We start from the raw sequence: 12,510 nt of genomic DNA, 5'->3' as shown, positions 1-12,510 counted from the left end.
GCATGATTTGCATTTGAAGGGGGAACTTACAAAGCAAAGTTTGCAGTTTGGTCAACTATGTCAGCAATTCTCATGCTGTGCTTTCACCAAACGTGAATTTCCATGCCGCGCTTATTTGGAGTCACATTTTGATGATGTGGTTATGTTATTTTTTATTTATAGAACTCAAACAGTAGCCAAACTAGCCACAAAGTTTTAAATAGCACATACCTTCTCTTCATGTTATTCACTCGTTTGTCATTTAAAGGTCTTTTTAAGATATCGAAATGGCCCATAACTGCCAGATGCTCTACATTTCTGTATGAAATTATCAGTCTATGTTATTAAATATGTATGTTGTTAAAACAAAACAAAAAATATGCAGGGATTTCTTCTATTGCAAACATTCGGCTATATAAATGACATACATGTGATTTTGTGACCAAAAACAAAGTTTTATCACTATATATATATATATATATATATATATATATATATATATATATATATATATATATATATATACATATATAAATATATATGTGTGTGTGTATATATATATATATGTGTAAATGTATATATCTATATACACTACATCAGGAAATAAAAGCTTTATTTCTTAACACATTCTTCACAACCAAACACACAAAACTCTGACACCTCTTTAGGAAGATGATGAGGACTGAGTCATTATTTTAATCATCTGCAACATCATTACTTGTCAGAACTAGTTACAGGTGTCTGTAATTTAATTTTTACTAGTAACATTCAAACATGCTTTTTATACTTTATATGGGGTTTATTATTATTATTATTATTATGCAGAATAGTATCTCTAATTCCAGAGTCAGATATAACATCATAATGACAGTAATTCAAGTTCATGATATGTTTAATTATTCTTAACGTAGATACAATATCTACATTGTACTTTTTACATTTTGTACTCAACTTTGTACAAGCTGTCCTGCTCTTCAACTCCTAAACCCCATTACACATGCCTCAACACATTCCCCTTTTTTATCTCACCATGCACTTTACTGCTCCAGTTAGCTATTCATTGTTATTTAAGATGACTTATTACAAAGCATATATACTATATACACTTCATGTTAATATTCTATTGTGGTTGCACCTTACACAAATATACTGTTTTAAAAAAATGTTCAACTTACGTAACTGTACACGTGTGCCTGCTTCACTGTGCCTTTTAAATTGGGAACAAAGAAAGTTCTATTGAAATTGAAAGATATCTTGGATTAAGTTTCAACCACTAACACCAGCAGCTACGTTAAAGCCAATTTCTAGAAAACCAGCAGTAGAGAATACAAACTGATGGACATGCATGTCCACTACTGTTATGTGAGTACTGTGAGTAACCTGGTGGAACTAATCTTCCAGTCGGGTGCAATTAAACTGCTTCAAATGAGAGTGCAACATGACAAAGTAAACATTCAAACAATGTAGAAAGCAAAACCAAATGAACCTTTGTCGTTTATTCATTAACTTGAGGAAGCTTGGTTTCAGATCAGTATTAATACACGTTTAGTGTCACATATTTCATTTATTCGTCAAGTCTGTTTCCATTGCACAGTTACTTAAACACCAACATCTCCACCTCTTCTTCTTTTTCTGTGACATTTGTGATATTTTAAGCATTTTCTGTCAAGACTGTCTTTATGTACAAATTAGAAACATACAAAAAAACACTGATGGATGTCAAACACTGATGCAGGCTGTGGTCTGAGAGGTGAAAGTGAAATGAAACGTTCAGCCAGACAGCAGGGGCAGCTCCCTTTTAAAAGCACCATTTGTGTGGTAGAGACATTATTATATAAGCTGCAAAAAATCAAATATCACTTCAAATCCAAAAGGAAATATGGGGAAAGTCTTGGAAAATGTTATTAGTGTGACCTCAGATCGAAACAATAAAGCCACAATTCTGCCTCTCTTTTTAATATTTTCTTAATCTCCATAAAAATAACAACACCTGACAGAATTCTTTTTTTTTTTTTTGGTGATGACACAACTCAGTTGGATTTGGGTATAAACGTGGATAAAATGGGAGGGTCAAGGTGCATCTTTTAAAGACACCGAGCTGAATAACCAAAGTGCAATAAGAATACAGTGGAGACAATCCGTTAAGGAAGAAGGCAAACATGAACCCTTTAACTCAACTTATAAATCTTCATCATGAATTATTTATGCGCTTAAAAAAATATTCTCATTTACAGCATCCACCACATAGGCAAGTAGCTATGGAAAAATAGTAGAGGGAAAATGGTGGAAACAAAAACTCTCATCAGCTGCAATGAAATTCAGTTTCTCCATATTTGACAAATGTTAAAGGGAGATGAGAAGGTAACAAACACACACAACTGTATTTGTACTGTACACAGCTATTATTGATATCACATATCTATATTGTAAACCTTCCAATAACAACTTGGGGTCATAAACAGTTTTTTTTATGAGCGCTTACTAAAGTAAGGAATTAGGGCGACTTAGTCATCATGCTACACATTTACCTGTTTTAGAGCCACAATACTAAAAATAACATCAATCTCATCCGTGGCTTCAGAGTTAAAGCTTATCCTCCACATTAGTAGCACAATGTATCTTCATAGATAGTAGACTTTTCTCTTTATAAATCAAACAGGTATTTGCACCGTAGTGTTAAAAACACAATCCATACACTGTACAAATATATGTATATGTGCGTATAAAATAAATTTTGATTGCTTTTTTTTTTTTTTAAATCAGTGGTTTAATAGTGGGAGCAGACAGCGTTTTACATCTGCGGTAAAAAGGAGTGACCACTCTCTTAATCACATCCCAGTCTTCATTTGCCAGTTGAAGCAGCAGGAAACAACACTACATTACTGTGTTGACAGGCAAGGTCGGTCTGCATCTGCTGGTCCACCCACAGACTAAATGACATTATGACATTTCCACTGAACCGTATGCTTTTTATTAAACTGCAGGCTGAGAATGTGGCGACTCTTGGTGTTTTGGGTAAGACGGCGACGGCGAAGTATTCAGCCAAAAACTGGACAGTCTTTTTCAACTTGAACTAAATAATAACAGAATAAAACTGAAAAGGGAGATCCCTTCAAGTAAATTCATTTGAAGGCCTTTGCATAGCAAACTGTACAGAGCTGCTGCTGTGAGGTGAGACAGGGATGAAACTATACAAGATATTTACAAATTTACAGGCAGGAGGAGGAGGAGACTGTTTAGACTGCAAGGAGACACCACTGATTAAGATGACTGACCAGAATCCGCCATGGGCAGTTTGTGAATTACTTCTCAGACAAACACATCATCACAGCAGCAGATAGTGGGTCCAGTGACACTTCAGGCTAGTTCGTCCAGCTCGAATGGAGAGTTACAACAAACGGAGTGCACAAAAGTGAAAGCAAAGGGTAAAAGGTTGGATGAAGCAGCTGCCAAGACGGAGCCGAAGAAGCAGCAGCAGCAGCAGACCTTTCTTGGGTGTTAACAGAGGGATGAGAAGCCAACAGGACTCCTGGATGAGTTATGTGATCTGCTATTAGCCAAATCCCTGAAACACCAGTTCCTCTCCCTCTGGTCCAAAGAGGGGAGAAGGTATTACACAGAGAGGGGCTTTAAATAGGACAGGGCTCCATCACCCTTTCAGTCCAGATGTTCCTGCTTCTCTTCATACACCATTGGCACTCATCTTGCTCTTCTGGGACACTTCTGTTGCCGCTTTAGCCTGTGAAACAAAGAGCTTAGTTTAATATCCAGTATTTCCCACTGACAATCAGTCTGGGTGACATGAAACAATTAAATTTTTAATGTTAACAGTGTCATGCACACATTTCAGGCTGTCGTATGTGATTTTTGACTGGTTGTGAAGTAAAAAGCCAAGAATCCTCATGCATGACTGAATTAATCTTCACCTCGTAGTATTTTATTTTTTGTCTATATCCATAGCAAAACTAAATGAAGAACACCGAGTAAAGTGTGGCTACTCGGTTCAACGGTTAGACCGAGGCCTACAACTTCAGGGGGAGACTGATGTTAGCGACAGGCCAGTTGCCCAAAAGTGCTAATATATGAAGTCAAGAACGCTTATAGCATCAGAGGGGGAGAGTTAAAGGGAAGTCAATTATCACTTTAATGATGTATAACTATCTAGCTTTAGTTATACATGTGCACTCATGCCCAGTGGCGAGCCTAGACCACAGCCTGGTAATCTAGGGGAGCAGATAAAACACTACTTTTAGGTCATCTTACTCACTACTATTTTGGTAAAAAATATGACACCCTTATATCATGGATGGGACTTTTGATGGGAAAATCAATGAATAAACCACAGTTACATGACGGACTATGAGAAACACAAAACAAATGTGTGCTGCTTTTCTCAATATCAAACAGACTTTGAAGTGTCTCGTTAAATGACCAGTTATTAAACAGACTCAGTTGGAAGCCTGTGTGACAGTGACAGGTCTATATTTATCAGCTATTTTTAAACCTCACAGAGCAACTTGCTGTTCATCGGTTTCCATCTTCCTTCAGTTTTCTGTATCACAGTTTTTCCTCCGTTCAACACATTTCCTTTCTTTCTCAAAATCAGTCTCTATTACTTTTACTCACTGTACTTTATGTCCATCAGTAACTGCTGTGTCAAACTGTTGGGGATTAGCTCGCCATGTGATGATGATCAAAGAATGGAAGGACTAACTGGATTCTTTCAAATGGCTGAACACCAGATAGAAAGGTTCGAACTGTATAGGGCAGCATTACACCTCTTAGTGTACATTATAAGAAGAACTGGATTATGAAGGAGTAAATCCTGTACTGGTTTTCATGGCTGCTGCTGGTCTGAGTAACACTGTGTGCTCACCTGCAGGACTTCAGCAGGTGTAAGAGGTTTTTCAGAGACCAGAGGCGCCTTGTCTTCTAACTCCTCCACCTATAACAAAAAGTCAACAATGTTTTATGGTTCTTTTCAACAACCACTCCCTCAACTTTTTATTGTATAGGGTCATTAAAAATGAAAACACATCTTCACTGACAATCAACGGTTGTTTCAAAAGCATAATGGTCAATCCAGTTGTTTTTATTAAACATCATTGTCTTTTCTCTGTTCGAGTATTTAGTTGTATAATTCTACATGCATCGACATCTATGATCACTTAAGAATATGAAAACATCCAAAGACTCGACTGGAATTAAAACCTGTTGTGCAGCCTCTGTTCTATTCTGAAATGCAGAGACTGCACTTTCCTCTGACTCATCAAAACAGTTTCTCATGTCATGCTCCTGTGTGTTTGCACTGACCGAACCGTCTTTGATGATGAGAGCAGGATCTGTCAACATGTCCGTAGTCACGGAGGCTGTGCTTGCTTCTGTTTTATCCACTGGGGGAGGAGCTGTTTTCTGCAAAAACAACAACAAACCTCTGATAAGAAGACAGCAACCAACAAAAGACTAACTGCTTGGGTCTATTTATTGTCCGTGGCTGTATTTGATTAAGTCTCTCACTGCTCAAACAAGTGGTGCACATGTAACTTTCCCTGTGCAGGATAATCGTGTATTTATCATGTGCAAATATTGGCAGTCTAGACATTGTGGTCCAATATTTTAAGAATGAAGTGATAAAACTGACTCTAAACTGTAGTGTTAAAATGTTGTCTTCTCCAGCAATTTAACATGAAATTGGCATGTTCATAGATTCTGGGTTTTTTAATGAGATTTAAATGTAATTTCAATATCTTAACATAAGTAGTATTATTAATAAGTAAGAAAATACAAAACTAACTTTACTTGTTAAATGATTCCCATGTTTGCTTATTGTCTTATTCAAATATTACTGTTCTTTCAACATAGTTGTGAAACAGCTTTTAGTAAGGAGTGCAAAGAGTGAACATAACAATAATCAGTGACCTGTGAACCAGCTATTTTACTGCTGGAATGTTAAGCTTTTTCTAATCAGCACATAAGTATAAAATGTGGAGGTAAGAGATCAAACCTCGAGTTTAGGAACAGGCGGGATGGCTGGGGGTTTTGGTTTGAGTTCAGTCAGATACATGGCTCTGGAGAGCAGCAACAAGGATGGAGGAACATTCTCCTTCAGGTGCAGGTCCAACCACTGATGGAGCAGAAGAACATTTGTTGAAAGGACAGCAAAGCACAACAAATCAACTGTTCAGGGTAAAGGGTTCACCTGTAAAGGGGCGGAAATTGTGGATTTCTAAATAATATCATTCAGTTGCTCACCTGTTGCAGCTGCTGATGTAGCTGATCAGTGGTAATACCCAGAGATCTCATCCCACGACTACGACATGCTGCCTGTAATTCTGACACACTCATCGCTGCCACACCTTCTGCTGCAATCATCTGTGAGGACATGAAGAGGGAGAAGGTCAACGGTACTATATGTAAGAAATGTATTATATTGAGACATAAAATGACCATGATGTGAGACAATGACGCCACAAGTATATTCTTATATAAATTATATATATATATATATATAATTAGCTCATTAGTAAGTGTAAGTGCGAAATTTGTTATGCTTGAGCATTAACACAGTGTAAAGTTAGGTAGAATTGCAATGTCTTACTTCCGTATTTTCCAAAAAATCTGGCAACCTAATAAAACCACACCCTTCAATGAGTTCAAATGGGATAGCAGTAACCGTTTTAAACGCTAAAGATCCCTGTGTCATTGCATGATAGCTACATATGAGGAGGAACTGAACAAACTTTAAGATAAGAACACTTTTAAACTTCTAATACTCTTAATACTTTTAGATTGTGGATGCTCCAAAAACATTATAAAAATTTCACAGCAATATCATTTCAGTTTTCAGAGACTTGATTCATCACAGGATACTACAAAAAATATTTCACAAAAGAATGTTAGATGTTAAGGTAGAAAATAAATGGGACTGTGTGCCCCTAACCATCTCAATACCTTTGTCTAGTTCTAGTTTGTCTTCTGAAGATTAAATTGATAACATTCTTGAAAAACAACCAGGTCCCAGCCCTTCATCTCACCTCATCGTCTGATTTAATGGTCCTGAGCTGCATCATTAGCTGAAAACGCAGCAAGTTGTTGGTGCCGATGGGCTGCAGCTCCAGTAGTTTGCACAGAGCCACCAATTGGGGTCGCTCCAGGTTCTCTAGCGTGAGTTCATCTTCAAACAGCTTTGAAAACCGAACAATGTCCTTTGTGCTTGGCTGCTCACCTGTGCCCCGGACCTGTCAATGATACACAGATATCACTGAAAACACAATCAACACTGGATGCTGTTTTTGGATGAGCTACCATTGACTCGTTTGTGGTCATATGAGATGTTGAGAATGTTTCTGTAGTATACCTTTTGAACATATGTGGAGAAGCGCTGTGTTTCATCCTCTGTGTGAGCTTTAGCCTTGTTTCTTCTCGCCATCTCTGCGATGGTCTCTTGGAGAAACTTGGCAAGCTCCAGTTTCGCGGCTAGACCCTTCCTTTGCTTCTCCTCCTGCACAAGAGGGGAGGAGACACTGCTTAGTTTAAAAAAAATCCTTTATAAATGTACATTTATAAATGTACGTTTTTACCGAATTTACCCTCAACAATCCTTTAAATATGTCTGCCTTTGATTGACTTTAGGTCAAATGTTGAGAGGCCAGACATTTCTGATGTCCAGGAGCATGGCAGCATTTCTGTTAATCACTCAACCATGATCCAGTACATCCAGGAAAAGACTAATTTACCCTAAAAACTTAGTGCTTTTTCCCATCTAAAAGAGGAACTATACTACTGGCTTATTACAACTACAGAAACAGGCCAATCACAAAAGTTAGGTTTAAAAGATTAGGTTCAGTTTGATTGTTAGGCCTTTTAAACATGTTTGCAGGTTTGAAGAGAATGTGTAACATATATTATGTCACAGGTCCATGAGTAATTGCCCTGATTAGATTAATGTCAGCTGCTTGAATGGCCAAAGGTTCTTAGTAAAACAGCCACAGGTTACATAATCAAAATGAACCCTGTCACAGGTCATTCAGGAGGCAGAGTTTGTTTGTGTCTGTGTGCACATGTTCACATGCCTTTTTGGACTCCGTCTCAAAGGTGGAGGGTAACATCTCTGGGAAGAGTTTGAGGAAAACGGGCAGAAGGAACTCCATGAAAGGAACAATGATAAACACAATAAAGGGCACCAAACGGAAGAGGTCAGCACAGGTCCTCAACAGCTGTAAACACAGAAAGAGAGCAGTCATGTAAAAAATGCAATTAGCGGAAAAGAAACAATTAATGAAATATACACCACAGAAGAAAATAACACACATGATAATCAAAATTACATGTTTGAGTACAGGTGGGAAAAGATCACAATAAAAAATATATATACTAATAATTTAACAAAATGTGGTAACATGAGCTGGTAGATTCATGACATCAGTCATCAATCAATGACTCAGTGTCCAAGTCAGTAAGATCCATTACACCAGCACTGAAACCCAGTCAGTACTCATCAAAAATAGCCCTAAATATAAATTTACATTGGCATGTGCACAGCTTGAATCTTCAAGACTGCCTGCATAATCATATTGAAACATGTATACATCAATCAGTCAGTGATTGACACAACATTAAGAGATTGAGTTATCAATCTACCAGTAACTTTTCAAACTGAGGCCACAAAAACATTACAACTTATGTACTAGATAATTTGAAGCAAAGGTTCATCGTAAAGAGCATCTCATCATTAAGAACTTTGTAAACAAAACCACGCTGAGTTAATTTGATGAAACTCATCTGCTCTTGCTCACTTTTGGAATATTAAGTATTAATTTAATATTCAGAAAACTGAATAATCATAACAAACAATAAATATTAAATTTCTCTTACCCGTCTCCTCTCCCTGCGTGTAAGAAGCTGTCCATGTAAAAGCCTCCACACCATCCTCCCTGCAGTGTTAATGTCGATTCCAAGTAACCGGAAGCCATTGTAATAATGTTTCAACTCATCTACAATCCTCTGATACACAGACTTTTTCACTACTGTCCTCTCCTGCACTGGAGAAACAGTGGCCGCTGTGGTGGTAGATGCTGGTGGAGAAGCTGATGGAGGTTGAGAATTGGAAACGATGGATGTTGAGTCCCTTTTAGCTACTGAAGAAGCATCCTGTGCAGCGGATAGTGAGGACTTAGTGTCTTCTTGCTTTATGTCCTGGAGCCAGACACCTGAACTGTGTAGAGAGCGGGCAAGCAGGGCAGAGTTGTGGCCACGGCTGAGGGCATGGCCTCGGTAACAGTGGGGGTGGCCATAGCGGCAATGTCTGAGTGGGGAAGAGGACAAGACGTGGCGGGGAGGGTCAATGTGGAGATAGGCTTTGGAGGACAGAGAGGAACAGCTGTGCCTTTTAGACAACAAATATGATCCCCTGTTGACAGAGATAAGAAAAAAGTTAATATCAGTTAATAAGTACAAAATACTCTGCAGGAGGAGAAGAAGACATGCATAAAGTGCAAATGTATCACTCAAGTGTGTAGATGATGAACTGATACAACTGACCAATGATACAATTCTGATCATTATTTCATTTAATAGAAACATGTTAAAAGCTTTTTAGGGCTTCATGTGCTTCACGTTATCATAAGGTAATTTCTTTACAGTTACAAATCACAAATATACTCTACTTGCAGCCTTTTCATTAGAAACTGAATCTCCAAGTGGAACTGGGAGCTTGTTAGTTACAGTCTGTTTACGTTTTTCTTATGCATGCCACTGCAACTTACCTTGTTCTTGTGACTGCAACGATCACCTGGTGACCAAAGACCGCCATTGTAGGGGAAGACTACGGTATTCTATTCTGTTAAAGCACATGTAGAGACAGACAGAGAGTCAGAGAGGAGGGGTGTGACAGGTGTCCAATTACACTTCACTCACACGGTGCAGTTATACACCGGCTAACTGGAAAAATACAGACCATGTTACACTGCTCTGCAAGCTGCAATCGGACCACTAAATTAAATTAAATGATATGAAACAACACAAACACAACAGATCAAATGAACAAGTCTAACCAGCTGTTATCAGACAGATAATGCAGTTTATTCCCAACTCGTCCAATTTCATGTCAACATTCAATAAAACAAACAAACAAAAAAACAAATGGCACGCTTTCAGGTAAGAGCCTGGCAGTTTGAGGATAGCTAACAAACCAACTTCAGACTGGCACCGAATACAAAGTGGTTTCCAACGTCATCATGTTCACGAGTTATGATTATGTAACGCCACGCTGCCCTCTGCACTTCTGTCATATCGGATACTTATATCCAATCCGCGTGTTGCCTTTATTTCCCACAAACTGACACTCAAACCCGAGAACACGACTGTTGTTAAATGGTCATAACAAACGTACACCGTCATGCATGTGACGCGGTGGGAAATTCGTAACATTTCGGTTATTTTCCAGTAAAAGAGTATCGTTAAGTAACAGCCAGAACAAATGAAACGGCTGAAAACAATAGAACGACTAATTATCTAACACGACACTAAAATAAAAACTGAGCGTTACCAGTATACAAGTAAACACCGCACCACTCGCCTTGACTAGCCTAGCATGTTATCCCGTTAGCTTAGCATACTGATAGCGAACAGCTAACCATTGAAATGGAAGCACAGACTCACCTCCGGCGTCACGAGCGAGCTATGGCTGCCGCTGCTGACTGGGTGGCGTGATGTGATGATTCTCGGTGACACGTGAATACTATAATCCATCCACAACAACCGGGCGATAAAAACGGGAGCGAAAGTAACAAGTGACGTAGTAAAGATAAACCCATCTACTGTTGGCTTTCGTGCCGGTCCTGACGTGGTCAGTGACAGATATTATGTCCGCTGTCCGTTCCCTGAACTCAGTCGGGAGTACAGAGGGAGCAGCTGTGCTGGAATATCAAGTAGGGCATGCGCACACGTTTTACAGTGCTCAACGCTGCAAAACGCCCCGCACAGGCCACAGGCCCCGCCCATCGCTTGATATAAGTGGGCGTACATCATGGCGTTGGTACTTTTCCAAGTACTGCTATTTTACCTGAAAGCGCGCGCGTGTGTGTGTGTGTGTGTTCATATGAATCGTATGAAAAAGCATATAATGTTAACTGTTAACTGATAAGCTTCAGATTAAAGCAAATACATTGTTGTTGATTAGACCGTCATGTATTGTTGCATTCTAATATGTTCTTCCATAATATCTGTAATATAGCCTTGGTATATTTGGTATATGTCCTAATAATTTTACAGTTCAATAATAACATCATGCACAGCATTGGGTAACTACAATAAATATACATTGAACAACATTGACTGTCTGTCAACATACTCACTAAAACTGTTTTCTGTATGTGTCAGGGATTTGAGGATTGGAAGAAACATTTCTGGGATCCTTTGTTAGCCAAGGAGGAAGGCAGTGACATTAAACCTTCCCCATACCTTTGGTGAGACACAACAAAACACTGTTGTACTGAGAAACACAGAGTTGTGTGGATCTGACAGGCTCAATCAGCATTGTGTGAACTCATTTGGCCATTCATGCACTACGATATTTAGTTGTCATTTCTGCAAGACAGCAGTTATTTTTTAAATCACTTTTGTAGAAATGTGTCAAGAAAGCTTGTTGAACATATGCATGTATGTATGTTATTGAATAAATAAATATGGACATAGTTATAGATATGTTACTGTAATGTTATTTTTTAATTGATTTAAAAGTTGATTAAAGTAGTAGCAGTGCTAAGTAGAAACAGTAGTGGTAGGCGTCAAGGTTGGCCCAAGTCTTTATGGGGCCCTAACCTAGGAGTAGCTGGTGCTTGACTATTATGGTGCTTTTGAACCACTCGCTCGGCACAGCTCGACTCTACGCGGTTTGGGTATCAGACACATTGTTTTCCATTAATATAGTACCTCCTCAACATGGGAAGGATCGTCGCAGCATGGCTTCTCAAAACCAACATTGTTTTATACTGTACATGACACAAACTAGTGACTAGTAACGCAGTTCTTTTCAGTGTATTAACTGATTCTAATGATTCAGTTAATCAAAAAAATGTGTTACGTACTTCCTGTACGACCAGAGCACAGACTCTGACACTGTCACTGAACGAAACTATTACTGAACGGGTTGAGATTTTACTCGTGATCCCCGGCTTTCAGCAGTGCTGTCACTAAATACACCAGACTCCTGTCCCTTCTAAATGTTGGAGATTTTTTGATCTACAGTATGGCATTGTTTGGTTTGATTCATGTGATTCAAAAGCATAATTATTGACACAAATGTAACACTATTAATTGCATTCATTATAGTTGTATTATTTACACCAAACCGGTGTCACCAGTTTTACCTTGACCTGGCATTAATTTGCACTTTTGTTTTCAAAGTGAAGTACTCAGTGTGGTGATAGTGAAATTGAATGACTTTGGTACAACGGATATTCAAATGTGCTGAAACAAAAACAACTTAAGCTCAACACAATAGATATATCTAGATTTTATGTTAAAATGTTC

At 38.4% G+C, this 12,510-nt stretch overlaps 1 protein-coding gene across 1 annotated transcript; it reads right to left on the bottom strand.

Annotated features, from left to right (window-relative positions):
* Positions 1–2,029: 2,029 nt before the first annotated feature.
* On the bottom strand, positions 2,030–10,917 carry letm2 (leucine zipper-EF-hand containing transmembrane protein 2). The gene is made up of 11 exons (XM_044026725.1): positions 10,639–10,917; positions 9,744–9,817; positions 8,854–9,388; positions 8,052–8,195; positions 7,337–7,480; positions 7,014–7,217; positions 6,232–6,351; positions 5,984–6,103; positions 5,293–5,391; positions 4,856–4,924; positions 2,030–3,718 (listed from the first exon to the last, which is right to left on the bottom strand). The coding sequence occupies exons 2-11, from the start codon at positions 9,788–9,790 to the stop codon at positions 3,662–3,664; spliced, it is 1,539 nt and encodes a 512-aa protein (XP_043882660.1). The 5' UTR covers positions 9,791–9,817; positions 10,639–10,917; the 3' UTR covers positions 2,030–3,661.
* Positions 10,918–12,510: the final 1,593 nt, after the last annotated feature.

Source organism: Solea senegalensis, linkage group LG5, assembly GCF_019176455.1.
Source record: "Solea senegalensis isolate Sse05_10M linkage group LG5, IFAPA_SoseM_1, whole genome shotgun sequence".
Lineage (NCBI taxonomy): Eukaryota > Metazoa > Chordata > Actinopteri > Pleuronectiformes > Soleidae > Solea > Solea senegalensis.
This window is presented reverse-complemented; position numbering and strand designations above follow the sequence as displayed.

Excerpts from the sequence above, each read along its gene's own strand:
- letm2 (XM_044026725.1), bottom strand. The coding sequence starts at position 9,790 with ATGGCGGTCTTTGGTCACCAGGTGATCGTTGCAGTCACAAGAACAAG. Across the intron at positions 7,218-7,336 it reads TCTCCACATATGTTCAAAAG|GTCCGGGGCACAGGTGAGCA; the intron begins GTATACTACAGA and ends TATCATTGACAG. Across the intron at positions 6,104-6,231 it reads TACATCAGCAGCTGCAACAG|TGGTTGGACCTGCACCTGAA; the intron begins GTGAGCAACTGA and ends CTGCTCCATCAG.